Raw genomic sequence first — 27,978 nt, forward strand, 5'->3', positions numbered from 1 at the left:
ACTACAGAAGATAAACTACAGCTGATATAAAATAATGTGAAAAAGATTTATACATGTGCTCAAACCTCTTCATAGACTCGTATAGAAGAGTATTATTCAGCATGTGATGCACAGCAGCGCCACCAGAGCTGGGTTCAGTGCTGACAATAGACACATTTTTTACTAGATTTACGAGGAAACTCTTCATAAATGTTGCCAAATAATCAATTCTGCTTAAATATCTTCTTGGTGAGCTGACAAACAGACACACATGAACCAACACACAACTACAGGAGGAGCTCTGACATCACTGTAGTTCAGTGAGAGACTCGGAGAAAATGAAAGTGAAACTTAATCTGCAACAATATGGACGCCTGAAAAGATCAAACTATAAACAACAGAATATTTATCTGTTTAAAGACCCTTGTGAACACATCTGATACTCAGAGGTAAGTGATAGAAATATAAGAGAGATTGTGCTGAACAGGTTTCTGATGGCAGGGGTCTGGTTTAGTAGGGTTTATATCAGACTGGAATGAGTTGAACAGAAGCAGGTTTAAGCGTCAAATACTCAGCTGCTTTAGTTGATTAATTCACTGAAATGCTATCATTATTGTATTAAAAGTACGTAATTTGATTGGTTGTAAATCAAAGTTTGGTGTTTTTGTCATTTTGCCACATTACATAAAGACTAAAGAAACAGGAAGTAAATGACCTGCAGACAAACTGAACTCAAACCTGCTTCATTGCAGCTGAAAATCACTTTAACATTAAACAGGATGAGGATGACTCTTGACCATATAATGTCTTTTGTGGAGAGATGTGCCTAATTTTCTATAAAGAAATATATATTTATGTTTGCTGGAAAATATGACTTGTTCTTTGTACTTTAAACAGCAGGTCATAGTTCAGTAAGTTAACGAGTCACTCGCTTTGTTTCAAATGAATGATTGTGTTTCCATCACTATCAACTCTCACACTTTAACCAACTTAATATAAATATTGATTTAGCTGTCATGGTCCAATTTAGTCGAGTCTAAAAAAGAAAAACTATTATTTTTCTTTAAAAGGCTTTAAGAGGGAAAGAATAATGGCAGAATCTTCACAAACAGCAAGAAAAACCAGGAGAGGGAGTATCGAGAGATTACCTCCATGTAAGTTAATAACCAAGAAAAACACTTTGACTTTTCTTTTATAATATTGAATATGTACAGTTAAGAAATGTAAATCAGATCAAATAATTTCAGCTTAACAAGTATAATTCTTGTACATGTATTTATTTATTTTGGTAAGTGGTTCTGTAATGAGCTTCACATGTAGGTTCTGATCAGCTTGGGTTCATCTTACAATAATGACCTGCTGACTGTATATATGAATTTCTTAAAAGTCGCCAATCTTTGTCTCTTGACACTCTTTACATTCATCCAGCTTCATGAGGTGCATCATGTGATTCTTTATAAACAGTATTGAAGGAGTTCACACTAATCCTAATTAATGTCTCTTTCCAGCAATGTCATCCTCCATTAGTTCACTGTCTGAGGAGCTTCAGTGCTCGATATGTCTGGAGGTGTTCACTGATCCAGTCTCTACTCCATGTGGACACAACTTCTGCAAGACCTGTCTGAATAAGTGCTGGAACAACAGCCAGACCTGCAGCTGTCCATACTGTAAAGAAACATTCAAGCAAAGACCTGATCTCAAGATTAATACCACACTCCGAGAGCTCGTAGATCACTGTAAAAAGAAAACTCCTGAGAAAACAACTGAAGTTCTGTGTGACGTCTGTGAGGAAAGAAAGCTGAAAGCCCTGAAGTCGTGTCTGGTGTGTCAGAGCTCTTACTGTGAAACTCATCTGGAGCGTCATTTGAGAGTGGCAGGTTTGAAGAAACACAAACTGATGGATCCTGTGAGTAATCTGGAGGACTATATATGTCAGAAACACGAGAGACCTCTGGAGCTGTTCTGTAGAGATGATCAGACGTGTGTGTGTTCGATTTGTACCATTAAAGACCACGAGAACCACAACACTGTTCCTATAGAAGAGGAGAGTCAAGAGAAGAAGGTAGCAGTTACTGACTAAACTGCTTTTACAAAGCTTATATCATGAAGATTCAAATTTCCTGAGTTTCCTGAGAAGACAGTAAATCAGTGTTATGATAAATGTGTCTGTGTTGTTCTCTCTATAGACTGAACTGATGAAGACACAGAAAGACATGCAGCAGATGATCCAGAACAGAATCAAGAAGATTCAAGAAATCAAACACTCAGCAGAAGTCAGAAAAGTGAGTTAATTTAATTAAAGTTAAATATGTTAGACTCCTGATATAGAGACCAGCAGCATCTTCCTGGCCAAGAAAGAATAGCTTTCCTACTGTATACAGTACTAGCAGTAATCTAGCAAGATCAGCGTTTTAGTGACTCTGATCTGTGAGCAGCAAACACTATAATAAATGATAACTAAACTAAGCAAAACACATACATACACAATGGAGTAAAAAAGAGAGAGAACAAAAAACTGGCAGTATTAAAAATCTGTGAACCATTCGATCAAAACCAATCAAAATCACCTTAATAAAAGGGGTCAAAAATTAGAAACACATTTAAATAGTTGATAAATGGTTACTTGCGCTGGCTTTGTTGCTGAACAAGAGTCCAGATGCGTGTAGAGAATAAAGATTCTTCATGAGTTCATTAGGAGTGAGCTGGAAGATCTCAGCGGGTTCTTCCAAATATCCACAGATTTAAAGGGATAGTTCACCCAAAAATGAAAATTAACCAAAGATTTACTCACCCTCAGGGCATCCTAGGCATGTCTGCCATTCCTCTTCAGATGAACACAGTCGGAGTTATATTCCACATTGTCCTGTCTGTTCCAATCTGTATAATTGCAGTGAATAGTGCCCCTGTTTCTGAATCTGAAAAAAACGTATTCATCATCACAAAACTACTCCACACGGCGGGGAGTTAATAAAGACCTTCTGAAGAGAAACATTTACATTTATTCATTTAGCTGACGCTTTTATCCAAAGCGACTTACAATTGCTATATGTAATATGTCAGAGGTCGCACGCCTCTGGAGCAACTAGGAGTTAAGTGTCTTGCTCAGGGACACATTGGTGTCTCACAGTGGATTCGAACCCGGGTCTCTCACACCAAAGGCATGTGTCTTATCCACTGCGCCATCACTACCCAAACGATGCGTTAGTTTAAGAAAAATATAGATTCTTGAAACTGTATAAACTGAAATGTGCAGCTTCCGGTCTCTCAAGCAGCCGCGTTCATAACAAGGCGGTCGAGTGTATGACGCAGGCGTAGCGAAAGGTGTAACGTAAGATCCGGGGAGAGAGTGCATGACGAACGCAGATGCACAGAGGAGAAAGGAATGAATCTTGGAGAGCGTCTGTCTCAAAGGTATTGAGTCCTGATGGGTTTGGGTAGAGATCTTTTAACCTCCCTCTCTTACACATAACCCTGCTGGACTGACCAATCCAGAGGTGCACATTTTGAGATGGAAAAGGTTTCTTTGTTTTGTTTGACATCAAAGTACTGCGAGAGCTACAGAGAGCAGAGCAGACGGCTCCATGCTTTCGAATCGCTCTCACAGTACTTTGATGTCATACAAAAATCGATCAGTTTAGTGCAAAGAACCAGCACCTGCTTATTTTAGGCAATTTAGAAATCCTGAGCAGAACATGTCCCCGAGAAGAGGCACGTCTGGTCACCTTATAGTACAGTAATATAACAACTCTCCTCAACTAAACACATGATTTGAGAATCAATCAGAGCAATCGGTGCAGGATGAAGTTTCTTCTTCTGTTGAGGTATTTTAAATCCCCTTAAAAACACTGATGTATGAGCAATAATAACACTGATTCTTGCAACAGGGATTTTACACTGAACTGCTGGAGATGATGGAGGAGCAGCAGAAAGCAGCAGAGAAACAGGAGCAAGAGCTGATTGAAGAGCTGGAGCAGGAGATCACTGAGCTAAAGATGAGAAACACTGAGCTGGAGCAGCTCTCACACACTGAAGATCACCTCCACCTCCTACAGGTCAGTCAACATGATCTCTCTGATCAATGATAATGCAGTATATGACACCATAACACTCCCCGTGCTGAAGGATTGCTCCTCTCTCCTGCTGTAGATTCACTCATCCCTGTGCAGCTCTAGAAACACCAGGAACTGGCCTGAGATCAGTATGAAGACTCATGAGAGTCTGGAGACTCTGAGGAGAGCTCTGAACCAACTGAAGGACACTATAGATGACAAACTCACACAAACTGGTACATCAATACATACACTGATCAGATAGAAACAAGAGGATTTACTCTGTTATTTATATATAACCTTAATCTTAACCTGATCTGCTGATGTTTTCTTGTCATGTGTCTCTACAGAGCTGAAGTGGATGCAGCAGTATGCAGGTACAGTGTGCTGTCTGCACTACACTAGTTTACATTCATACACTCACAGCTTCATTACTGCTCTACAATCTGATTAAACAGCCTGCTCTCATGATTATACTAGATATTAATACCTAACATTTACAAGCACAAAACATACATTTTTGACGCGATTGACCTGGGTTCGATCCCGCCTTTTGCCAATCTTTTTTTTCTCCCTTTTCAAATCTCATATCACATCGTAAAAGCATTTATTGTCAATACAAATGAAAGAAATAACCAAAAAGTTGATAATAAAGTATCGGGGAGGGTTAGGGTAGGTGTCGGGAGGGCTTTATTGTACCAATAAGGTGGCTTCCATTTAATAATTTGAATTAAAATTATTTAAAATGTACACTCAACACGTTATTATTGCATACTGTTTTATAATGTAATGCAATACTGAGGTGCAGATAATTGCCACTATTTTGCGACAAGTAGTATAAATATCAGAAAATCCTGCTATTTTCACTTAGTGTAGATAGAATCCATTACAATTTGAATTTAAGAAAATATTAGCGCAATTTCAACTGAGGGGGCCTTTAATCAGTCCGTGCCCAGGGCACCTCTGCTTCATGATGCGTCCCTGGGGGTCTGAAAAGTCGCTAAATTGGCAACACTGCGCGCGCGCTCGCATCATTCAAACACACACCTCACCAGAAACACGGCATGTCGCAATCTGTGACGAATGCAGGTGAGAGCCAATGAGCGTTCGATTATCCTGCCGTAAAACCTGTCGTTTGAAGCGGCAACATCTGAATTCGTAACGGACGCGTCAGTCAGCGCGGGCTTCTCTGTTTCCGGTCGCTGGACTCGCTGCTCGGGATGAGATGAAGATCGCAGAATAAAGGCTTGGATTTGGGTCTGTTTCTCAATACATAAGAATTATCATGAGATCACGCTGGATTAAATATTAGAAACATCATCATCACAGAATCTGTGTATTGTGAGTTTGATTGATATTCTGTGTTTTCTCAGTGGATGTGACTCTGGATCCTGATACAGCTCATCCTCATCTCATTCTGTCTGATGATGGAAAACAAGTGAGACATGGAGACATTAGACAGAAACTCCCAGACAATCCAGAGAGATTTGATTACTGTGCCTGTGTCTTGGGAAAGGAGGGATTCTCCTCAGGGAGATTTTATTTTGAGGTGCAGGTGAAGGGAAAGACTAAATGGGATTTAGGAGTGGCCAGAGAATCCATTCACAGGAAGGGACAGATCACAGCGAGTCCCAGTGATGGTCAGTGGACCGTGTGGCTGAGGAATGGAGATGAATATGAGGCTCTCGCTGGTCCTTCTGTCTCTCTGTCTCTGAGAGTGAAGCCGCAGCGGGTCGGTGTGTTTGTGGATTATGAGGAGGGTCTGGTCTGCTTTTATGATGCAGAGTCCAGCTCTCATATCTACTCTTTCACTGCTCAGTCTTTCACTGAAAAACTCTATCCATATTTTAGCCCATGCACTAATGATGGAGGTGAAAACTCAAGCCCACTGATCATCACACCTGTCAATTATAATAAATAATATACTCCTAAAACGAAATATAGTATTAAAATAATCAATGATTTATAAAAATAAATGTTTATAATTACAATTTTGAAAACATTTTGTGCTGCTATTTTTTATCATTTGTTTTTCAATTTCTATAATGTTTGTTTCTGCTATAATTACATTTTCTCATGTTCTGTGATATTACTGTAATAAATCAGACGGCAAAACCTTGATATGTATCATAGAACTGTATGATTACTATATTCATATACAACGGTATGTACATAGTACTGTAAGATACATAAAAATAGCATGATATTATGTTCATAGTAGTGTCCAAAAGACATGATCTTACCATAGTACCATGCCACATGTTAACACAACGGCACAATGAGGTACGTTTTACTATAAAAACAGAACAGAATTACTTTTATTCACAAATTTGAACCCTTTAAAAGTTTAAAGAGAAAGTATGTCTGTAACACAGATGGTGTAATATGACTTGCAGCTAAATTCAATATCAGCATGAAATCCAGAATGATCATATTTACTGTTTTAAAGGATATTCATGGGTTTATTATGAGTGTTCAAATCAGCAGTAAATATGCTAATCCTTTTATTCTTGAGAGTAAACAAGTAAATCAATCTTAATTTTATTAATGAATGCAAGCCTTGGCACTCGTTAACCCATCACATGAAATACTATTATACTTATACCTTAATTAGTCTATCTAACCAGCCTAGGACTCACTGCTGATTTTATTTGTCCATTTGAGAAAATGTAATATTTATAATTTCATTAAGATCCTTATACAGTATATTGATCCCAGAATTAAGATGTTCAATAAATACATTCTGTCTTATTGTAGATTAATTAAACATGAAACAGCAGGCTCGTGCAGAAGGGGGGGCTTTGGGACTCGAGCCCCTGTCCTTTTCCAAAATTATTCAAAAGTGCCCCTCGAACAAATAGCAATGATATTGTGGTCAATAAAACAAAATGCATTTGAATTCTAATGAACATGACAATTTGTACAAAACAGTAACGACTCGCTCAAAACTCAGAAAACTGTTTATTTTTCCATATCTGTCAATCTGAGGCGTTGCTATGGTTGCGAGCGTTTTCAGAAACCACAGGCTCTAGAGCCATATATTACCATTTCTGATAATTATGCAGCATTATGAAAGTGTCTTATGCTCATCATTATTTGATGAAAAAAACTGTAGCCTAATATTGAAAATATTACAATTTAAAAGAATGTTTTTCTATTTTAATATACATTTATACTATTTTAATAAAATATAATTTATTTATGTGATTCTTCAGCATCATTGCTCCAGTCTTCAATGCATGGTCCTTCAGAAATCATTCTAATATACTGATTTATTATCAATTAATAACAGTTGTGCTGCTTATTTTTTATTTTATGTTTAAATTGGAACCTGTGATACTTTTTGGGGTTCATTGATAAATAAAAAGTTAAAAAGAGCAGCATTTATTCAAAGTAGAGATGTTTTCTAACAATATCAATCTTTACTATCACCGTTTCTATCAATTTAACAAATCCTTGCTGAATAAAAAAATTAAAAATACTGACTCCAAGCTTTTGAACGGTAGTGTATATCGTTACAAAAGTTATATTTTAAATAAGTAAAAGTTCTTATTTAACTTTTTATTCATCAAAGTATCCTGAAAAAACTATCACAGGTTTTCAACATTGTTAATAATTCAACATTGCATAAAATGCAAAGTAAATTAATAAAGTATATTAAAATGTGATTTGATCAAATAAATGCAGGCTTGATGGCTATAAGTGACTTCTTGCAAAAATATAAAATAGTAATGTATCCAATCTTTTTCCACATTTGAGCCGCTGCCGCTGAGGAACTCTCTGCACGTCCCTGTGAAACACAGACCTGTGACTCAGACTTAATACAAAAACACTGCCATTCTATTCAAAACACTTTTATACTCATCACTTTATAATTATATGTCTTTAGTAGGTCTTCGCTTTCATTTATAGTATTAAATTGCATATAAACACATGAAACGTTTTCCACTGATAACAGCAGTCACTGAGAGAGAATACAGCCTCTACTGGACACTTCTGGACATGATTCTCATCTACTGGAAACATGTAATGCAAAACTGATTTAAACACCATAAATCACACAAAATGTTAATTATTCCTAATTTTCCATCCCTGGATTTGGGACTTTGAAGTTAATCTAAAACCTTCATCTGACACACAGATCGCATCCACGCAAGTTACTGAACTCGTTCTGTATGATGTTACAGAAAGTTGTTTCACACAGCATGTTGTTTCTCTTGTTCATCTGCTCGTTAACATAAAGACACTCTTGTGCTGGGCTTCTTTACTAGAATGCATTACAGTATATCGGTGGAACAAACCAACGACACAAACTGTGGGGGGAACCTTCTTCTTCTTCTTTTAGTTTAATGGTGAATTGCAAACCAGCTTTTACAGGTGCATACCGCCACCTGCTGTACAGGAGTGTGTCACATCAGGGCTTTATGTACTTTAGATAAAAAAAATAACATATATTCTTAATTTCTGTTCTTTCACTTTCCCCTATCTTCCCCTTTTCCTCCCTTCATTCTCGCTTTCCTTTTCTTCCTCTTTATTTCCTTTCCTTTTGAATTATAGCCTGCCTATATTTTCTCATCTAATCCTGTGTTTCTTATAAAAAGTCATATTTATCAGAAACGCATTTTGTCATTAAATACAAAGTTGACTTTAACCCTGTGTGTCCAAGTCTTAACTTTGCAAGAATCACTTCCTCTTTTCTACACTTCCCTTTAAATGTTTCCACCGTGATTGATTTGTGTATGTTATAATAGCGTCTCCCTTTATTATGTAATTAAATGAATATGTGGACATCAAAACGTGTAAACTTAGAGTGAGGGTTTGAGCTTTTATTTGGGAATCGTGATGTATTCTCCTGTTTGTGTAGATTTATAAATGATTTACCTTCTGATGAAAATCTGATGAAATGGCGCACGTTGTGTTCCCAGATGAACGGTAATAAAGCCAAACTCACAACAACATGCAGAGATGAGTTTGAGACGCTCCACATGTAAATGATAACAGTTTCTGTGGAGCTACTGTGAACGGAGCCGAAGTGTCATCTAAGCACATATCAACATCTATATTAGTCCACGTTCAGCTAAGTAACACATTCACAAATCAGATAAAACAAACCAATAACACATTTAATTCATGGGGATGAACACAGAAACTAGCCTCGTTATGAAGCCTCTTATTAAATGGATGTAAACTTCTCTATAGTCTCTTAAGACTGGAATACATGATTTCTGTCCTGATTCTCCACAGATTTACAGGCTGGAGAAGCTGATGCTAGTTACCAAAGATCAGAGCCAGTCTGTAGATCTGAGTCGACAGAATCCATAGAAACTCGATGAACTTAAAGTGACAACCATCAGTTAATATTTAAAGTGTGTTTCTGAAGTATTTACAAAGACGTTCAATGTAGAAGAGCTTAAATAAATAGTCTAGGTCATGTATTAAGTTTGTACATATTTTAATATGAACAACTATTATTAACAATATGTATGAAATGATACTTTTTCTTATTGATGTCACACTGAAGCTGTGATTTTTATAGTAGTGCACCCTTTAAGCTCACCTTACAATAATATGAAATCTTTCAAAATAACAGCAGTATAAAACCACAGACCAGCAATAAACTGTATATTTATAATATTATGGATGTAAAAGTACAAGCCAGTAATGTCTGTGGAGTAATATATTAGCGTAGCATACGATCTTATCCAGCTAGTCAGCTAACTGTGTTCTGGAGCATCTGCGTTATGTTGCTAAAAATATGTTTTGGATCTAATGTAATTATTTCACACATCCATGTTCCAGGTTATAATATGCAAAAGTCTGAACATTAATCTCTTCATTTTACAGTAAGTAGTGACACTTACCCAAAATAAAGGCTTAAACATCTAAAAAAGGTACATTTATCTCCTCTTTTGGTGAAAGTTTTTAGACAGATTTCTAAATGGCCTCGAGACACAATGAACACATGGAGACTCATATCTCAGCGTGTGATGATCTGATTGACTTGAAATTACAGGAGGTATACACTAACAAACACATCCATCGGTTAAGACATCAAGTAGGATAATTATTTTTTCTTTTTATAATCTGAGCTCAAAAATGGAAGTGTGTTTAATAGGTACGTTTACCCAGAGGAAGGAAGCGGAGACGCGTCGTCCATCTTTTTATACAGTCTATGATTACCATGGGAGCCGAAATAAAACACACATTCCCGGGACGCAGAGGAATCACTAAATTAAATATAAATTAATGTTAAAACACAATACATTTCAATTTCATTTTTAAGTTTTTTTTTGTTTTTTACATTTGAGTATGGTACAGTTTTTATGTAACTTTTAGGCGTAACACATTTTAATTTAATAATTATTTAGTTTTTTTTAGGAATAAAACTGCCTTGTTTTTGAACCGTGCAGAGCTGTAGCTGAATAGTTAGGCCTACTACGCTCTGTATTTTAATGTTGGTCATTATGGTGGTACTTGAAGAGGTATAAGAAGTTTGAGAACTGGTCTAACACAGTACACAATCCCAGATTTCTTCTTCTATTACCTGGACCACGTCGCTGCAGATTGATGATGCTCGGTTTAATTCCAACAGTCATGTCCTTTGATGAATTCCTGCTCAGAACCTGTGGTAAAAACAAAGGGATGCCTTACAATCTTAAAGCTTACAGACTCCAATAAATATGTGCACTTATAAAGTAAATAAGTTTACTTACAACTTTGTCCGAGCTCTACAATCTGAAAGTCATTTCCATTATGTCTGCATAGCATTTTGATGAAGACAACTGCAAAAGGACTTGCTGTGGTCCATCCACAAGATTATTGAATTCTGCGCTTCCAAAATATCATAAAGATGAAAAATACAGAAACACATTAAAACAGGACCCTAAAAACACAAGACTAGAGACCAATCAGTCAGGATAGACAAGGAGAGAGCAATTATCTGTGGCCATCAGATGTGCTGATATCTGTTTGGGCTCGTTCTGTCTCGCGTATCTTGTCAGTGTCGGCGCTTGCTTGGCCATTTGTTGTGGGAAAATAAGGAAAGTGTGTCCAGCTAAATTCAATTAGTATTTTGTTAGATGGGTATAAAAAAGCGTAGTTTACCGGGCAGTTGTCGTGTGAAGGCCATCGACTCCACCGGGCAGGGACACCGGCAGACGATATAAGTATCGCTTTTTATTTCTCCTCTTTCCTGCCAGCACTTGTTTCTCTTCTGTTTCAGTTTTTATAAGCATTTCTCACTATGTGTTAGTAAGTTGTGTGTTTGGCTCAGTGTTATTTCTTAGGATTACTGATAAACTATACTGTCCTGATCTGTATTTGTTATCTATTTTAATTTTAGTTAAATACTGTCTGAATTTATTATACCGTTTGTTCTTTAATATTTTTAATTTAGCTTTTTTTAATTTAAATTATAAGTGTTAAAGATTTGTTGTATGCATTTGTAATTTTTACTTAATTTATGTGTATAGGTAGTATTTGTAAAGTTTTACCTTTTAGTTTTGGATCTGTTTTTAGTTTTTTTAAAACTACAATTGATTGCTTCTGTTGTCCTCATTTGTAAGTCGCTAAATGACTAAATAATAATCATAATAATAATAACATCACCTGCAAAACCTTTCTCTTTTGATGATTGTCTTGCTGTTGTCTCTCCAGAGCATCTGTTCTCACTTGAATCATATTAAAACCAAATAAGTGTTACCATAAGAACCCTTACGAGTTATACAAATAATTAACGTGGTTAATAAATTAAGAAGGTAATATTAAAAGACAAAACTCAGTATACACCTTATTAATGTTTCCAACTAGATATACAAGTAAGCAGATGTGCCCAGAATATGAAAGCAACCCTCAAAGTTTCACATTATGCATTTTCTTCCCATAGAAAACCATTATAAAGAAAAGTTTAACGTAAGTGGCTCATTGAATGAAGACATTGATATGAAAAAGAACTCAATGTAATGGTACATGATCTACTGTATATATTCAGATTTTCATACAGGAGATTGAGTGATATATATATATGTTTTTGTGAATTTATAAATAAAGTTACATTCAGATATTAACCATATTCAGCCCATCAGACTTACAGTAATCATATGCACCAATGAAATATGTAATATTTATTTATGCTTTAGTATTCACTATTGGTTGTCATACAGCAACAGAACAGTGTCCTACGAAGCGTTTTATAAAGACAAACACAATTCACCCCTTTCTAAAATTCCAAGGGCCATCTAGCCATCTCAGAAGAAAAAGACAACTTTTTTGTGTACAACAATCTTATTTATTAACAACATTTATTAAAAGCATGAACTAGGATGAGTCCCGTTGATGACTCTCTTTAATTATTGTTCAGTCCTCCTGTCAAAATGCTCCACTCACTGGTAAAAAAACTAAAGTTGGATAGTTGTAGAAAGAAATGGTTATTTGTGAATAATGGCAGGATGTCATGTTTGACCACATTTTCCTTTATAGTATCCTTATAGGCTTTCCTGTAGCTCAAATAGTAGAGCATGGCGCTAGCAACGCCAAGATCATGGTTCGATTCCCAGGGAAAGCAAGAGCTGATTAAATGTAGAAACTGTAACTTGAATGCAATGTAAGTCGCTTTGGATAAAAGTGTCTGCTAAATGCATAAATGTAAATCCTTACAGTACCTTATGTAGACGACAGGTCCTGGCAGAAATTTCTCCTCAGCCTCCAGGATGGACAGATTTTCCACAAAAGCCAGGGACAGATAATGGACTACCAGAGAAAGAACTGAGATTGATCACACATCCCAAGTAGCCAAGTATCATTTCACATGTTTAGCTTCTTACAACAAAATAAAAAGTGTCTCTTCTATAATAACCACAAAAAACATTGTTTTTAGAGCAATGGTCTCACATTATGGATAAACTATTTGACATTTAAAACAATGTGAATCTGACATAATGCAGAGCTCAGCTAACACGAGACCAGTCTCTGGAAAAAAGTCCATTCATGATGAATTTGATCTGGTCAGTGTGGGTGTGCTGTCCAGAACTGAAGTCAGGTGAGAGTGGATTGCATCAGTCTGCTCCTGATCTTCAGTGTATATTCCCCCCCCCCCCCCCCCCCCCCCCCCCCCCCCCATACGACAACTCTGGTTACTTAATTCATAATTAATTTTTTTTAAATTTCATTTAAATAGTTTTAATGTTGGTTATCAAGAATAGAAATGTAAGTATTGCCATGTGGGATTTTTACTAAGGTGATTATGAAAACAATGACGAGGCATGATTGATTGATGCCTTATGATTTATTGCATGTTTCATCTGTGCTGTGTTGCTGTGTTTGGTCAGTTATTTCCATTGGCAAGGAAGAGACTTCAAAGATGAAACAACAAACTGAGATGTTCAGAAACCAGTACACATACCCCTCTGTCTCAAACTGCTCAATAAGACTCTGATTGCAGGAATGTCAAGCTAACAGAAATTGAAATGTTACAGCATTAGTATTCAGATCTTATTGTTAGAACTCAATGATCAGCAATAAAGTACAACAGCTTTCTAGCAATTAATGAAGAAAATAGAAAAGCTCACCTGAGGGAAATTGACAGGAGTGTTCAGCCCGGGGTAGAGGGCATACTGTCAGCGTTATATGCCATAGGAACATGGCAATCGTCTCTTAGCTGTGGACCTAAAGATGTCTCTGTGCTGGTCATCTCCAAACCCAGGCTTTGATGACTATACAGGGAGACTAGAAGGAGGATCTCTCTTCAGAGTGGCTTCTGTATCTATAGGGATGCATATAAAAGTGTTATGACAATCCATTTCACATTTGCATTATCTTTGCTTTATTATATTGGGGTAAAATCACCCTCCGTAAAACCAGCATAAAAGAACAATCCCTCCACAATGTTTAATAATTACTCTATTCTTATGAGCTACAGCATGTAAAATCTTACACAGAACAGATAATGATCTGTGTTCATGCAGGAACACAAGGGCATCCTTCATCAAAGCATTATCCTAAAAAACACACATAACACCAATAAAGGATACCTTTTATTTGACTTCTGACTTATGGTAGATGTCAAATAGTATGATTTATGTATTCAATACTCGCTGGAGAGCAGGCTAGAGGATTGTGGCAATAACAAGCATGTTGTCAGTGTCCATGTCTTTGCTCTGTGAGAGTAAAAGGACAAATTAAGCAGACTACCACTTGCCATTCAAATATGAAATTAAGAACTACAGAAGATAAACTACAGCTGATATAAAATAATGTGAAAAAGATTTATACATGTGCTCAAACCTCTTCATAGACTCGTATAGAAGAGTATTATTCAGCATGTGATGCACAGCAGCGCCACCAGAGCTGGGTTCAGTGCTGACAATAGACACATTTTTTACTAGATTTACGAGGAAACTCTTCATAAATGTTGCCAAATAATCAATTCTGCTTAAATATCTTCTTGGTGAGCTGACAAACAGACACACATGAACCAACACACAACTACAGGAGGAGCTCTGACATCACTGTAGTTCAGTGAGAGACTCGGAGAAAATGAAAGTGAAACTTAATCTGCAACAATATGGACGCCTGAAAAGATCAAACTATAAACAACAGAATATTTATCTGTTTAAAGACCCTTGTGAACACATCTGATACTCAGAGGTAAGTGATAGAAATATAAGAGAGATTGTGCTGAACAGGTTTCTGATGGCAGGGGTCTGGTTTAGTAGGGTTTATATCAGACTGGAATGAGTTGAACAGAAGCAGGTTTAAGCGTCAAATACTCAGCTGCTTTAGTTGATTAATTCACTGAAATGCTATCATTATTGTATTAAAAGTACGTAATTTGATTGGTTGTAAATCAAAGTTTGGTGTTTTTGTCATTTTGCCACATTACATAAAGACTAAAGAAACAGGAAGTAAATGACCTGCAGACAAACTGAACTCAAACCTGCTTCATTGCAGCTGAAAATCACTTTAACATTAAACAGGATGAGGATGACTCTTGACCATATAATGTCTTTTGTGGAGAGATGTGCCTAATTTTCTATAAAGAAATATATATTTATGTTTGCTGGAAAATATGACTTGTTCTTTGTACTTTAAACAGCAGGTCATAGTTCAGTAAGTTAACGAGTCACTCGCTTTGTTTCAAATGAATGATTGTGTTTCCATCACTATCAACTCTCACACTTTAACCAACTTAATATAAATATTGATTTAGCTGTCATGGTCCAATTTAGTCGAGTCTAAAAAAGAAAAACTATTATTTTTCTTTAAAAGGCTTTAAGAGGGAAAGAATAATGGCAGAATCTTCACAAACAGCAAGAAAAACCAGGAGAGAGAGTATCGAGCGTTTACCTCCATGTAAGTTAATAACCAAGAAAAACACTTTGACTTTTCTTTTATAATATTGAATATGTACAGTTAAGAAATGTAAATCAGATCAAATAATTTCAGCTTAACAAGTATAATTCTTGTACATGTATTTATTTATTTTGGTAAGTGGTTCTGTAATGAGCTTCACATGTAGGTTCTGATCAGCTTGGGTTCATCTTACAATAATGACCTGCTGACTGTATATATGAATTTCTTAAAAGTCGCCAATCTTTGTCTCTTGACACTCTTTACATTCATCCAGCTTCATGAGGTGCATCATGTGATTCTTTATAAACAGTATTGAAGGAGTTCACACTAATCCTAATTAATGTCTCTTTCCAGCAATGTCATCCTCCATTAGTTCACTGTCTGAGGAGCTTCAGTGCTCGATATGTCTGGAGGTGTTCACTGATCCAGTCTCGACTCCATGTGGACACAACTTCTGCAAGACCTGTCTGAATAAGTGCTGGAACAACAGCCAGACCTGCAGCTGTCCATACTGTAAAGAAACATTCAAGCAAAGACCTGATCTCAAGATTAATACCACACTCCGAGAGCTCGTAGATCACTGTAAAAAGAAAACTCCTGAGAAAACAACTGAAGTTCTGTGTGACGTCTGTGAGGAAAGAAAGCTGAAAGCCCTGAAGTCGTGTCTGGTGTGTCAGAGCTCTTACTGTGAAACTCATCTGGAGCGTCATTTGAGAGTGGCAGGTTTGAAGAAACACAAACTGATGGATCCTGTGAGTAATCTGGAGGACTATATATGTCAGAAACACGAGAGACCTCTGGAGCTGTTCTGTAGAGATGATCAGACGTGTGTGTGTTCGATTTGTACCATTAAAGACCACGAGAACCACAACACTGTTCCTATAGAAGAGGAGAGTCAAGAGAAGAAGGTAGCAGTTACTGACTAAACTGCTTTTACAAAGCTTATATCATGAAGATTCAAATTTCCTGAGTTTCCTCAGAAGACAGTAAATCTGTGTTATGATAAATGTGTCTGTGTTGTTCTCTCTATAGACTGAACTGATGAAGACACAGAAAGACATGCAGCAGATGATCCAGAACAGAATCAAGAAGATTCAAGAAATCAAACACTCAGCAGAAGTCAGAAAAGTGAGTTAATTTAATTAAAGTTAAATATGTTAGACTCCTGATATAGAGACCAGCAGCATCTTCCTGGCCAAGAAAGAATAGCTTTCCTACTGTATACAGTACTAGCAGTAATCTAGCAAGATCAGCGTTTTAGTGACTCTGATCTGTGAGCAGCAAACACTATAATAAATGATAACTAAACTAAGCAAAACACATACATACACAATGGAGTAAAAAAGAGAGAGAACAAAAAACTGGCAGTATTAAAAATCTGTGAACCATTCGATCAAAACCAATCAAAATCACCTTAATAAAAGGGGTCAAAAATTAGAAACACATTTAAATAGTTGATAAATGGTTACTTGCGCTGGCTTTGTTGCTGAACAAGAGTCCAGATGCGTGTAGAGAATAAAGATTCTTCATGAGTTCATTAGGAGTGAGCTGGAAGATCTCAGCGGGTTCTTCCAAATATCCACAGATTTAAAGGGATAGTTCACCCAAAAATGAAAATTAACCAAAGATTTACTCACCCTCAGGGCATCCTAGGCATGTCTGCCATTCCTCTTCAGATGAACACAGTCGGAGTTATATTCCACATTGTCCTGTCTGTTCCAATCTGTATAATTGCAGTGAATAGTGCCCCTGTTTCTGAATCTGAAAAAAACGTATTCATCATCACAAAACTACTCCACACGGCGGGGAGTTAATAAAGACCTTCTGAAGAGAAACATTTACATTTATTCATTTAGCTGACGCTTTTATCCAAAGCGACTTACAATTGCTATATGTAATATGTCAGAGGTCGCACGCCTCTGGAGCAACTAGGAGTTAAGTGTCTTGCTCAGGGACACATTGGTGTCTCACAGTGGATTCGAACCCAGGTCTCTCACACCAAAGGCATGTGTCTTATCCACTGCGCCATCACTACCCAAACGATGTGTTAGTTTAAGAAAAATATAGATTCTTGAAACTGTATAAACTGAAATGTGCAGCTTCCGGTCTCTCAAGCAGCCGCGTTCATAACAAGGCGGTCGAGTGTATGACGCAGGCGTAGCGAAAGGTGTAACGTAAGATCCGGAGAGAGAGTGCATGACGAACGCAGATGCACAGAGGAGAAAGGAATGAATCTTGGAGAGCGTCTGTCTCAAAGGTATTGAGTCCTGATGGGTTTGGGTAGAGATCTTTTAACCTTCCTCTCTTACACCTAACCCTGCTGGACTGACCAATCCAGAGGTGCACATTTTGAGATGGAAAAGGTTTCTTTGTTTTGTTTGACATCAAAGTACTGCGAGAGCTACAGAGAGCAGACGGCTCCATGCTTTCGAATCGCTCTCACAGTACTTTGATGTCATACAAAGATCAATCAGTTTAGTGCAAAATACCAACACCTGCTTATTTTAGGCAATTTAGAAATCCTGAGCAGAACATGTCCCCGGGAAGAGGCACGTCTGGTCACCTTATAGTACAGTAATATAACAACTCTCCTCAACTAAACACATGATTTGAGAATCAATCAGCGCAATCGGTGCAGGATGAAGTTTCTTCTTCTGTTGAGGTATTTTAAATCCCCTTAAAAACACCGATGTATGAGCAATAATAACACTGATTCTTGCAACAGGGATTTTACACTGAACTGCTGGAGATGATGGAGGAGCAGCAGAAAGCAGCAGAGAAACAGGAGCAAGAGCTGATTGAAGAGCTGGAGCAGGAGATCACTGAGCTAAAGATGAGAAACACTGAGCTGGAGCAGCTCTCACACACTGAAGATCACCTCCACCTCCTACAGGTCAGTCAACATGATCTCTCTGATCAATGATAATGCAGTATATGACACCATAACACTCCCCATGCTGAAGGATTGCTCCTCTCTCCTGCTGTAGATTCACTCATCCCTGTGCAGCTCTAGAAACACCAGGAACTGGCCTGAGATCAGTATGAAGACTGATGAGAGTCTGGAGACTCTGAGGAGAGCTCTGAACCAACTGAAGGACACTATAGATGACAAACTCACACAAACTGGTACATCAATACATACACTGATCAGATAGAAACAAGAGGATTTACTCTGTTATTTATATATAACCTGATCTGCTGATGTTTTCTTGTCATTAGTCTCTACAGAGCTGAAGTGGATGCAGCAGTATGCAGGTACAGTGTGCTGTCTGCACTACACTAGTTTACATTCATACACTCACAGCTTCATTACTGCTCTACAATCTGATTAAACAGCCTGCTCTCATGATTATACTAGATATTAATACCTAACATTTACAAGCACAAAACATTTTTAACGCGATTGACCTGGGTTCAATCCCGCCTTTTGCCAATCTTTTTTTCTCCCTTTTCAAATCTCATATCACATCGTAAAAGCATTTATTGTCGATACAAATGAAAGAAATAACCAAAAAGTTGATAATAAAGTATCGGGTTAGGGTAGGTGACGGGAGGGCTTTATTGTACCAATAAGGTGGCTTCCATTTAATAATTTGAATTAAAATTATTAAAAATGTACACTCAATACGTTATTATTGCATACTGTTTTATAATGTAATGCAATACTGAGGTGCAGATAATTGCCACTATTTTGCGACAAGTAGTATAAATATCAGAAAATCCTGCTATTTTCACTTAGTGTAGATAGAATCCATTACTATTTGAATTTAAGAAAATATTAGCGCAATTTCAACTGAGGGGGCCTTTAATCAGTCCGTGCCCAGGGCACCTCTGCTTCATGATGCGTCCCTGGGGGTCTGAAAAGTCGCTAAATTGGCAACACTGCGCGCGCTCGCATCATTCAAACACACACCTCACCAGAAACACGGCATGTCGCAATCTGTGACGAATGCAGGCGAGAGCCAATGAGCGTTCGATTATCCTGCCGTAAAACCTGTCGTTTGAAGCGGCAACATCTGAATTCGTAACGGACGCGTCAGTCAGCGCGGGCTTCTCTGTTTCCGGTCGCTGGACTCGCTGCTCGGGATGAGATGAAGATCGCAGAATAAAGGCTTGGATTTGGGTCTGTTTCTCAATACATAAGAATTATCATGAGATCACGCTGGATTAAATATTAGAAACATCATCATCACAGAATCTGTGTATTGTGAGTTTGATTGATATTCTGTGTTTTCTCAGTGGATGTGACTCTGGATCCTGATACAGCTCATCCTCGTCTCATTCTGTCTGATGATGGAAAACAAGTGAGACTTGGAGACATTAGACAGAAACTCCCAGACAAACCAGAGAGATTTGATCCATGTGGCTGTGTCTTGGGAAAGGAGGGATTCTCCTCAGGGAGATTTTATTTTGAGGTGCAGGTGAAGGGAAAGACTGAATGGAGTTTAGGAGTGGCCAGAGAATCCATTCACAGGAAGGGAAAGATCACAGCGAGTCCCAGTGATGGTCAGTGGACCGTGTGGCTGAGGAATGGAGATGAATATGAGGCTCTCGCTGGTCCTTCTGTCTCTCTGTCTCTGAGAGTGAAGCCGCAGCGGGTCGGTGTGTTTGTGGATTATGAGGAGGGTCTGGTCTGCTTTTATGATGCAGAGTCCAGCTCTCATATCTACTCTTTCACTGCTCAGTCTTTCACTGAAAAACTCTATCCATATTTTAGCCCATGCCTTAATGATGGAGGTGAAAACTCAAGCCCACTGATCATCACACCTGTCAATTATAATAAATAATATACTCCTAAAATGAAATACAATATTAAAATAATTAATGATTTATAAAAATAAATGTTTATAATTACAATTTTGAAAACATTTTGTGCTGCTATTTTTTATCATTTGTTTTTCTATTTCTATAATGTTTCTGCTATAATTACATTTTCTCATGTTCTGTGATATTACTGTAATAAATCAGACGGCAAAACCTTGATATGTATCATAGAACTGTATGATTACTATATTCATATACAACGGTATGTACATAGTACTGTAAGATACATAAAAATAGCATGATATTATGTTCATAGTAGTGTCCAAAAGACATGATCTTACCATAGTACCATGCCACATGTTAACACAACGGCACAATGAGGTACATTTTACTATAAAAATAGAACAGAATTACTTTTATTCACAAATTTGAACCCTTTAAAAGTTTAAAGAGAAAGTATGTAACACAGATGGTGTAATATGACTTGCAGCTAAATTCAATATCAGCATGAAATCCAGAATTATCATATTTACTGTTTTAAAGGATATTCATGGGTTTATTATGAGTGTTCAAATCAGCAGTAAATATGCTAATCCTTTTATTCTTGAGAGTAAACAAGTAAATCAATCTTAATTAATGAATGCAAGCCTTGGCACTCGTTAACCCATCACATGAAATACTATTATACTTATACCTTAATTAGTCTATCTAACCAGCCTAGGACTCACTGCTGATTTTATTTGTCCATTTGAGAAAATGTAATATTTATAGTTAATTTCATTAAGATCCTTATACAGTATATTGATCCCAGAATTAAGATGTTCAATAAATACATTCTGTCTTATTGTAGATTAATTAAACATGAAACAGCAGGCTCGTGCAGAAGGGGGGGCTTTGGGGCTCGAGCCCCTGTCCTTTTCCAAAATTATTCAAAAGTGCCCCTCGAACAAATAGCAATGATATTGTGGTCAATAAAACAAAATGCATTTGAATTCTAATGAACATGACAATTTGTACAAAACAGTAACGACTCGCTCAAAACTCAGAAAACTGTTTATTTTTCCATATCTGTCAATCTGAGGCGTTGCTATGGTTGCGAGCGTTTTCAGAAACCACAGGCTCTAGAGCCATATATTACCATTTCTGATAATTATGCAGCATTATGAAAGTGTCTTATGCTCATCATTATTTGATCAAAAAAACTGTAGCCTAATATTGAAAATATTACAATTTAAAAGAATGTTTTTCTATTTTAATATACATTTATACTATTTTAATAAAATATCCTTTATTTATGTGATTCTTCAGCATCATTGCTCCAGTCTTCAATGCATGGTCCTTCAGAAATCATTCTAATATACTGATTTATTATCAATTAATAACAGTTGTGCTGCTTATTTTTTATTTTATGTTTAAATTGGAACCTGTGATACTTTTTGGGGCTCATTGATAAATAAAAAGTTAAAAAGAACAGCATTTATTCAAAGTAGAGATGTTTTCTAACAATATCAATCTTTACTATCACCGTTTCTATCAATTTAACAAATCCTTGCTGAATAAAAAAATTAAAAATACTGACTCCAAGCTTTTGAACGGTAGTGTATATCGTTACAAAAGTTATATTTTAAATAAGTAAAAGTTCTTATTTAACTTTTTATTCATCGCAGTATCCTGAAAAAACTATCACAGGTTTTCAACATTGTTAATAATTCAACATTGCATAAAATGCAAAGTAAATTAATAAAGTATATTAAAATGTGATTTGATCAAATAAATGCAGGCTTGATGGCTATAAGTGACTTCTTGCAAAAATATAAAATAGTAATGTATCCCATCTTTTTCCACATTTGAGCCGCTGCCGCTGAGGAACTCTCTGCACGTCCCTGTGAAACACAGACCTGTGACTCAGACTTAATACAAAAACACTGCCATTCTATTCAAAACACTTTTATACTGATCACTTTATAATTATATGTCTTTAGTAGGTCTTCGCTTTCATTTATAGTATTAAATTGCATACATGAAACGTTTTCCACTGATAACAGCAGTCACTGAGAGAGAATACAGCCTCTACTGGACACTTCTGGACATGATTCTCATCTACTGGAAACATGTAATGCAAAACTGATTTAAACACCATAAATCACACAAAATGTTAATTATTCCTAATTTTCCATCCCTGGATTTGGGACTTTGAAGTTAATCTAAAACCTTCATCTGACACACAGATCGCATCCACGCAAGTTACTGAACTGGTTCTGTATGATGTTACAGAAAGTTGTTTCACACAGCATGTTGTTTCTCTTGTTCATCTGCTCGTTAACATAAAGACACTCTTGTGCTGGGCTTCTTTACTAGAATGCATTACAGTATATCGGTGGAACAAACCAACGACACAAACTTTGGGGGGAACCTTCTTCTTCTTCTTTTAGTTTAATGGTGAATTGCAAACCAGCATTTACGGGTGCATACCGCCACCTGCTGTACAGGAGTGTGTCACATCAGGGCTTTATATACTTTAGATAAAAAAAATAACATATATTCTTAATTTCTGTTCTTTCACTTTCCCCTATCTTCCCCTTTTCCTCCCTTCATTCTCGCTTTCCTTTTCTTCCTCTTTATTTCCTTTCCTTTTGAATTATAACCTACCTATATTTTCTCATCTAACCCTGTGTTTCTTATAAAAAGTCATATTTATCAGAAACGCATTTTGTCATTAAATACAAAGTTGACTTTAACCCTGTGTGTCCAAGTCTTAACTTTGCAAGAATCACTTCCTCTTTTCTACACTTCCCTTTAAATGTTTCCACCGTGATTGATTTGTGTATGTTATAATAGCGTCTCCCTTTATTATGTAATTAAATGAATATGTGGACATCAAAACGTGTAAACTTAGAGTGAGGGTTTGAGCTTTTATTTGGGAATCGTGATGTATTCTCCTGTTTGTGTAGATTTATAAATGATTTACCTTCTGATGAAAATCTGATGAAATGGCGCACGTTGTGTTCCCAGATGAACGTTAATAAAGCCAAACTCACAACAACATGCAGAGATGAGTTTGAGACGCTCCACATGTAAATGATAACAGTTTCTGTGGAGCTACTGTGAACGGAGCCGAAGTGTCATCTAAGCACATATCAACATCTATATTAGTCCACGTTCAGCTAAGTAACACATTCACAAATCAGATAAAACAAACCAATAACACATTTAATTCATGGGGATGAACACAGAAACTAGCCTCGTTATGAAGCCTCTTATTAAATGGATGTAAACTTCTCTATAGTCTCTTAAGACTGGAATACATGATTTCTGTCCTGATTCTCCACAGATTTACAGGCTGGAGAAGCTGATGCTAGTTACCAAAGATCAGAGCCAGTCTGCAGATCTGAGTCGACAGAATCCATAGAAACTCGATGAACTTAAAGTGACAACCATCAGTTAATATTTAAAGTGTGTTTCTGAAGTATTTACAAAGACGTTCAATGTAGAAGAGCTTAAATAAATAGTCTAGGTCATGTATTAAGTTTGTACATATTTTAATATGAACAACTATTATTAACAATATGTATGAAATGATACTTTTTCTTATTGATGTCACACTGAAGCTGTGATTTTTATAGTAGTGCACCCTTTAAGCTCACCTTACAATAATATGAAATCTTTCAAAATAACAGCGGTATAAAACCACAGACCAGCAATAAACTGTATATTTATAATATTATGGATGTAAACGTACAAGCCAGTAATGTCTGTGGAGTAATATATTAGCGTAGCATACGATCTTATCCAGCTAGTCAGCTAACTGTGTTCTGTAGCATCTGCGTTATGTTGCTAAAACTATGTTTTGGATCTAATGTAATTATTTCACACATCCATGTTCCAGGTTATAATATGCAAAAGTCTAAACATTAATCTCTTAATTTTACAGTAAGTAGTGACACTTACCCAAAATAAAGGCTTAAACATCTAAAAAAGGTACATTTAAGGGTCTCCTCTTTTGGTGAAAGTTTTTAGACAGCTTTCTAAATGGCCTCGAGACACAATGAACACATGGAGACTCATATCACCTGCAAAACCATTCTCTTTTGATGGTTGTCTCTCCAGAGCATCTGTTCTCATTTGAATCATATTAAAACCAAATAAGTGTTACCATAAGAACCCTTACGAGTTTTACAAATAATTAACGTGGTTAATAAATTAAGAAGGTAATATTAAAAGACAAAACTCAGTATACACCTTATTAATGTTTCCAACTAGATATACAAGTAAGCAGATGTGCCCAGAATATGAAAGCAACCCTCAAAGTTTTCACATTATGCATTTTCCTCCCATAGAAAACCATTATAAAGAAAAGTTTAACGTAAGTGGCTCATTGAATGAAGACATTGATATGAAAAAGAACTCAATGTAATGGTACATGATCTACTGTATATATTCAGATTTTCATACAGGAGATTGAGTGATATATATATATGTTTTTGTGAATTTATATATAAAGTTACATTCAGATATTAACCATATTCAGCCCATCAGACTTACAGTGTAATCATATGCACCAATGAAATATGTAATATTTATTTATGCTTTAGTTTTCACTATTGGTTGTCATACAGCAACAGAACAGTGTCCTACGAAGCGTTTTATAAAGACAAACACAATTCACCCCTTTCTAAAATTCCAAGGGCCATCTAGCCATCTCAGAAGAAAAAGACAACTTTTTTGTGTACAACAATCTTATATATTAACAACATTTATTAAAAGCATGAACTAGGATGACTCCCGTTGATGACTCTCTTTAATTATTGTTCAGTCCTCCTGTCAAAATGCTCCACTCACTGGTAAAAAAAACTAAAGTTGGATAGTTGTAGAAAGAAATGGTTATTTGTGAATAATGGCAGGATGTCATGTTTGACCACATTTTCCTTTATAGTATCCTTACAGTACCTTATGTAAATGACAGGTCCTCGCAGAAATTTCTCCTCAGCCTCCAGGATGGACAGATGAGACCAACCTCTGGAAAAAAGTCCATTCATGATGAATTTGATCTGGTCAGTGTGGGTGTGCTGTCCAGAACTGAAGTCAGGTGAGAGTGGATTGCATCAGTCTGCTCCTGATCTTCAGTGTATATCGGCACAGGTGACTTGGCAGAATGCTTAGAAAAAGTGTAAAGCCAGGGTAAAACCAGCATAAAAGAACAACCCCTCCACAATGTTTAATAATTACTCTATTCTTATGAGCTACAGCATGTAAAATCTTACACAGAACAGATAATGATCTGTGTTCATGCAGGAACACAAGGGCATCCTTCATCAAAGCATTATCCTAAAAAACACACATAACACCAATAAAGAATACCTTTTATTTGACTTCTGACTTATGGTAGATGTGAAATAGTATGATTTATGTATTCAATACTCACTGGAGAGCAGGCTAGAGGATTGTGGCAATAACAAGCATGTTGTCAGTGTCCATGTCTTTGCTCTGTGAGAGTAAAAGGACAAATTAAGCAGACTACCACTTGCCATTCAAATATGAAATTAAGAACTACAGAAGATAAACTACAGCTGATATAAAATAATGTGAAAAAGATTTATACATGTGCTCAAACCTCTTCATAGACTCATATAGAAGAGTATTATTCAGCATGTGATGCACAGCAACGCCACCAGAGCTGGGTTCAGTGCTGACAATAGACACATTTTTTGCTAGATTTACGAGGAAACTCTTCATAAATGTTGCCAAATAATCAATTCTGCTTAAATATCTTCTTCATGAGCTGACCAACAGACACACATGAACCAACACACAACTACAGGAGGAGCTCTGACATCACTGTAGTTCAGTGAGAGACTCGGAGAAAGAGAAAGAGAAACTTAATCTGCAACAATATGGACGCCTGAAAAGATCAAACTCTATAAACAACAGAATATTTATCTGTTTAAAGACCCTTGTGAACACATCTGCTACTCAGAGGTAAGTGATAGAAATATAAGAGAGATTGTGCTGAACAGGTTTCTGATGGCAGGGGTCTGGTTTAGTAGGGTTTATATCAGACTGGAATGAGTTGAACAGAAGCAGGTTTAAGCGTCAAATACTCAGCTGCTTTAGTTGATTAATGCACTGAAACTGTGTCAGAATTGTATTAAAAGTACGTAATTTGATTGGTTGTAATTCAAAGTTTGGTGTTTCTGTCATTTCGCCACATTACATAAAGACTAAAGAAACAGGAAGTAAATGACCTGCAGACAAACTGAACTCAAACCTGCTTCATTGCAGCTGAAAATCACTTTAATATTAAACAGGATGAGGATGACTCTTGACCATTTTGTGGATAGATGTGCCTAATTTTCTATAAAGAGATATATATTTATGTTTGCTGGAAAATGTATGACTTGTTCTTTGTACTGTCTTTAATCTAAACAGCAGGTCATAGTTCAGTAAGTTAACGAGTCACTCGCTTTGTTTCAAATGAATGATTGTGTTTCCATCACTATCAACTCTCACACTTTAACCAATTTAATATAAATCTTGATTTAGCTGTCATGGTCCAATTTAGTCGAGTCTAAAAAAGGAAAACTATATTTTTTCTTTAAAAGGCTTTAAGAGGGAAAGAATAATGGCAGAATCTTCACAAACAGCAAGAAAAACCAGGAGACGGAGTATCGAGAGATTACCTCCATGTAAGTTAATAACCAAGAAAAACACTTTGACTTTTCTTTTATAATATTGAATATGTACAGTTAAGAAATGTAAATCAGATCAAATAATTTCAGCTTAACAAGTATAATTCTTGTACATGTATTTATTTATTTTGGTAAGTGGTTCTGTAATGAGCTTCACATGTAGGTTCTGATCAGCTTGGGTTCATCTTACAATAATGACCTGCTGACTGTATATATGGATTTCTTAAAAGTCGCCAATCTTTGTCTCTAGACACTCTTTACATTCATCCAGCTTCATGAGGTGCATCATGTGATTCTTTATAAACAGTACAGAAGGAGGTCACACTAATAATTAATGTCTCTTTCCAGTAATGTCATCCTCCATTAGTTCACTGTCTGAGGAGATTCAGTGCTCGATATGTCTGGAGGTGTTCACTGATCCAGTCTCGACTCCATGTGGACACAACTTCTGCAAGACCTGTCTGAATAAGTGCTGGGACAACAGCCAGACCTGCAGCTGTCCATACTGTAAAGAAACATTCAAGCACAGACCTGATCTCAAGATTAATACCACACTCCGAGAGCTCGTAGATCACTGTAAAAAGAAAAGTCCTGAGAAAACAACTGAAGTTCTGTGTGACGTCTGTGAGGAAAGAAAGCTGAAAGCCCTGAAGTCGTGTCTGGTGTGTCAGAGCTCTTACTGTGAAACTCATCTGGAGCCTCATTTGAGAGTGGCAGGTTTGAAGAAACACAAACTGATGGATCCTGTGAGTAATCTGGAGGACTATATATGTCAGAAACATGAGAGACCTCTGGATCTGTTCTGTAGAGATGATCAGACGTGTGTGTGTTTAGTCTGCACCGTTAAAGAACACAAGAACCACAACACTGTTCCTATAGAAGAGGAGAGTCAACAGAAGAAGGTAGAAGTTACTGACTAAACTGCTTTTACAAAGCTTATATCATGAAGATTAAAATTTTTAATTTCTTATTGTGAAAAATAAAAATTGTAAGTTTCCTCAGACGACAGTAAATCTGTGTTATGATAAATGTGTCTGTGTTGTTCTCTCTATAGACTGAACTGATGAAGACACAGAAAGACGTGCAGAAGACGATCCAGAACAGAATCAAGAAGATTCAAGAAATCAAACACTCAGCAGAAGTCAGAAAAG

At 36.6% G+C, this 27,978-nt stretch overlaps 3 protein-coding genes across 6 annotated transcripts in view; all 3 read left to right on the top strand.

Moving 5' to 3' along the window:
* The window catches only part of LOC306844765 (uncharacterized protein), a 36,778-nt gene extending 30,631 nt beyond the window's left edge, over positions 1–6,147 (top strand). Inside the window, exons 10-17 of the mRNA XM_079377145.1 lie at positions 412–428; positions 1,050–1,133; positions 1,488–2,041; positions 2,166–2,261; positions 3,864–4,031; positions 4,126–4,264; positions 4,379–4,405; positions 5,402–6,147. Of these exons, the coding sequence (XP_079233271.1) occupies positions 412–428; positions 1,050–1,133; positions 1,488–2,041; positions 2,166–2,261; positions 3,864–4,031; positions 4,126–4,264; positions 4,379–4,405; positions 5,402–5,949 (1,633 nt within the window). The 3' untranslated portion in view covers positions 5,950–6,147. The remainder of the gene's footprint in view (positions 1–411; positions 429–1,049; positions 1,134–1,487; positions 2,042–2,165; positions 2,262–3,863; positions 4,032–4,125; positions 4,265–4,378; positions 4,406–5,401) is intronic.
* The window catches only part of LOC306845446 (E3 ubiquitin-protein ligase TRIM39-like), a 65,659-nt gene that overhangs the window by 30,600 nt on the left and 7,081 nt on the right, over positions 1–27,978 (top strand). The window contains exons 1-4 of one of the 2 annotated variants that reach the window (XM_079378258.1): positions 25,986–26,117; positions 26,741–26,824; positions 27,176–27,729; positions 27,882–27,977. In XM_079378258.1, the coding sequence (XP_079234384.1) occupies positions 26,761–26,824; positions 27,176–27,729; positions 27,882–27,977 (714 nt within the window). In that variant the 5' untranslated portion in view covers positions 25,986–26,117; positions 26,741–26,760. Of the gene's footprint in view, positions 1–25,985; positions 26,118–26,740; positions 26,825–27,175; positions 27,730–27,881; position 27,978 lie in introns of those variants that run through there. The other variant, XM_079378259.1, reaches the window with a different exon arrangement.
* Positions 14,536–20,359, top strand: LOC306845445 (E3 ubiquitin-protein ligase TRIM39-like). Of its 3 annotated transcripts, none has more exons than XM_079378256.1 (8): positions 14,536–14,672; positions 15,294–15,377; positions 15,732–16,285; positions 16,410–16,505; positions 18,103–18,270; positions 18,365–18,503; positions 18,606–18,632; positions 19,617–20,359. In XM_079378256.1, the coding sequence occupies exons 2-8, from the start codon at positions 15,314–15,316 to the stop codon at positions 20,162–20,164; spliced, it is 1,596 nt and encodes a 531-aa protein (XP_079234382.1). In that variant the 5' UTR covers positions 14,536–14,672; positions 15,294–15,313; the 3' UTR covers positions 20,165–20,359. The 3 variants fall into 3 exon arrangements, with proteins under 3 accessions (XP_079234382.1, XP_079234381.1, XP_079234383.1); XM_079378255.1 differs by having other exon boundaries at positions 18,597–18,632; positions 19,617–20,353; XM_079378257.1 differs by lacking the exon at positions 15,294–15,377 and having other exon boundaries at positions 14,590–14,672; positions 18,597–18,632; positions 19,617–20,353.

The sequence above is a fragment of the Barbus barbus genome, assembly GCF_936440315.1.
Source record: "Barbus barbus genome assembly, chromosome: 25".
Taxonomy (NCBI): domain Eukaryota; kingdom Metazoa; phylum Chordata; class Actinopteri; order Cypriniformes; family Cyprinidae; genus Barbus; species Barbus barbus.

Bases quoted from the DNA above. Each gene is read 5' to 3' on its own strand.
- LOC306845445 (XM_079378255.1), top strand. From the start codon at position 15,314: ATGGCAGAATCTTCACAAACAGCAAGAAAAACCAGGAGAGAGAGTATC. The intron at 16,286-16,409 runs GTAGCAGTTACT...TTCTCTCTATAG, and splicing joins AGGAGAGTCAAGAGAAGAAG to ACTGAACTGATGAAGACACA. The intron at 18,633-19,616 runs GTACAGTGTGCT...GTGTTTTCTCAG, and splicing joins GTGGATGCAGCAGTATGCAG to TGGATGTGACTCTGGATCCT.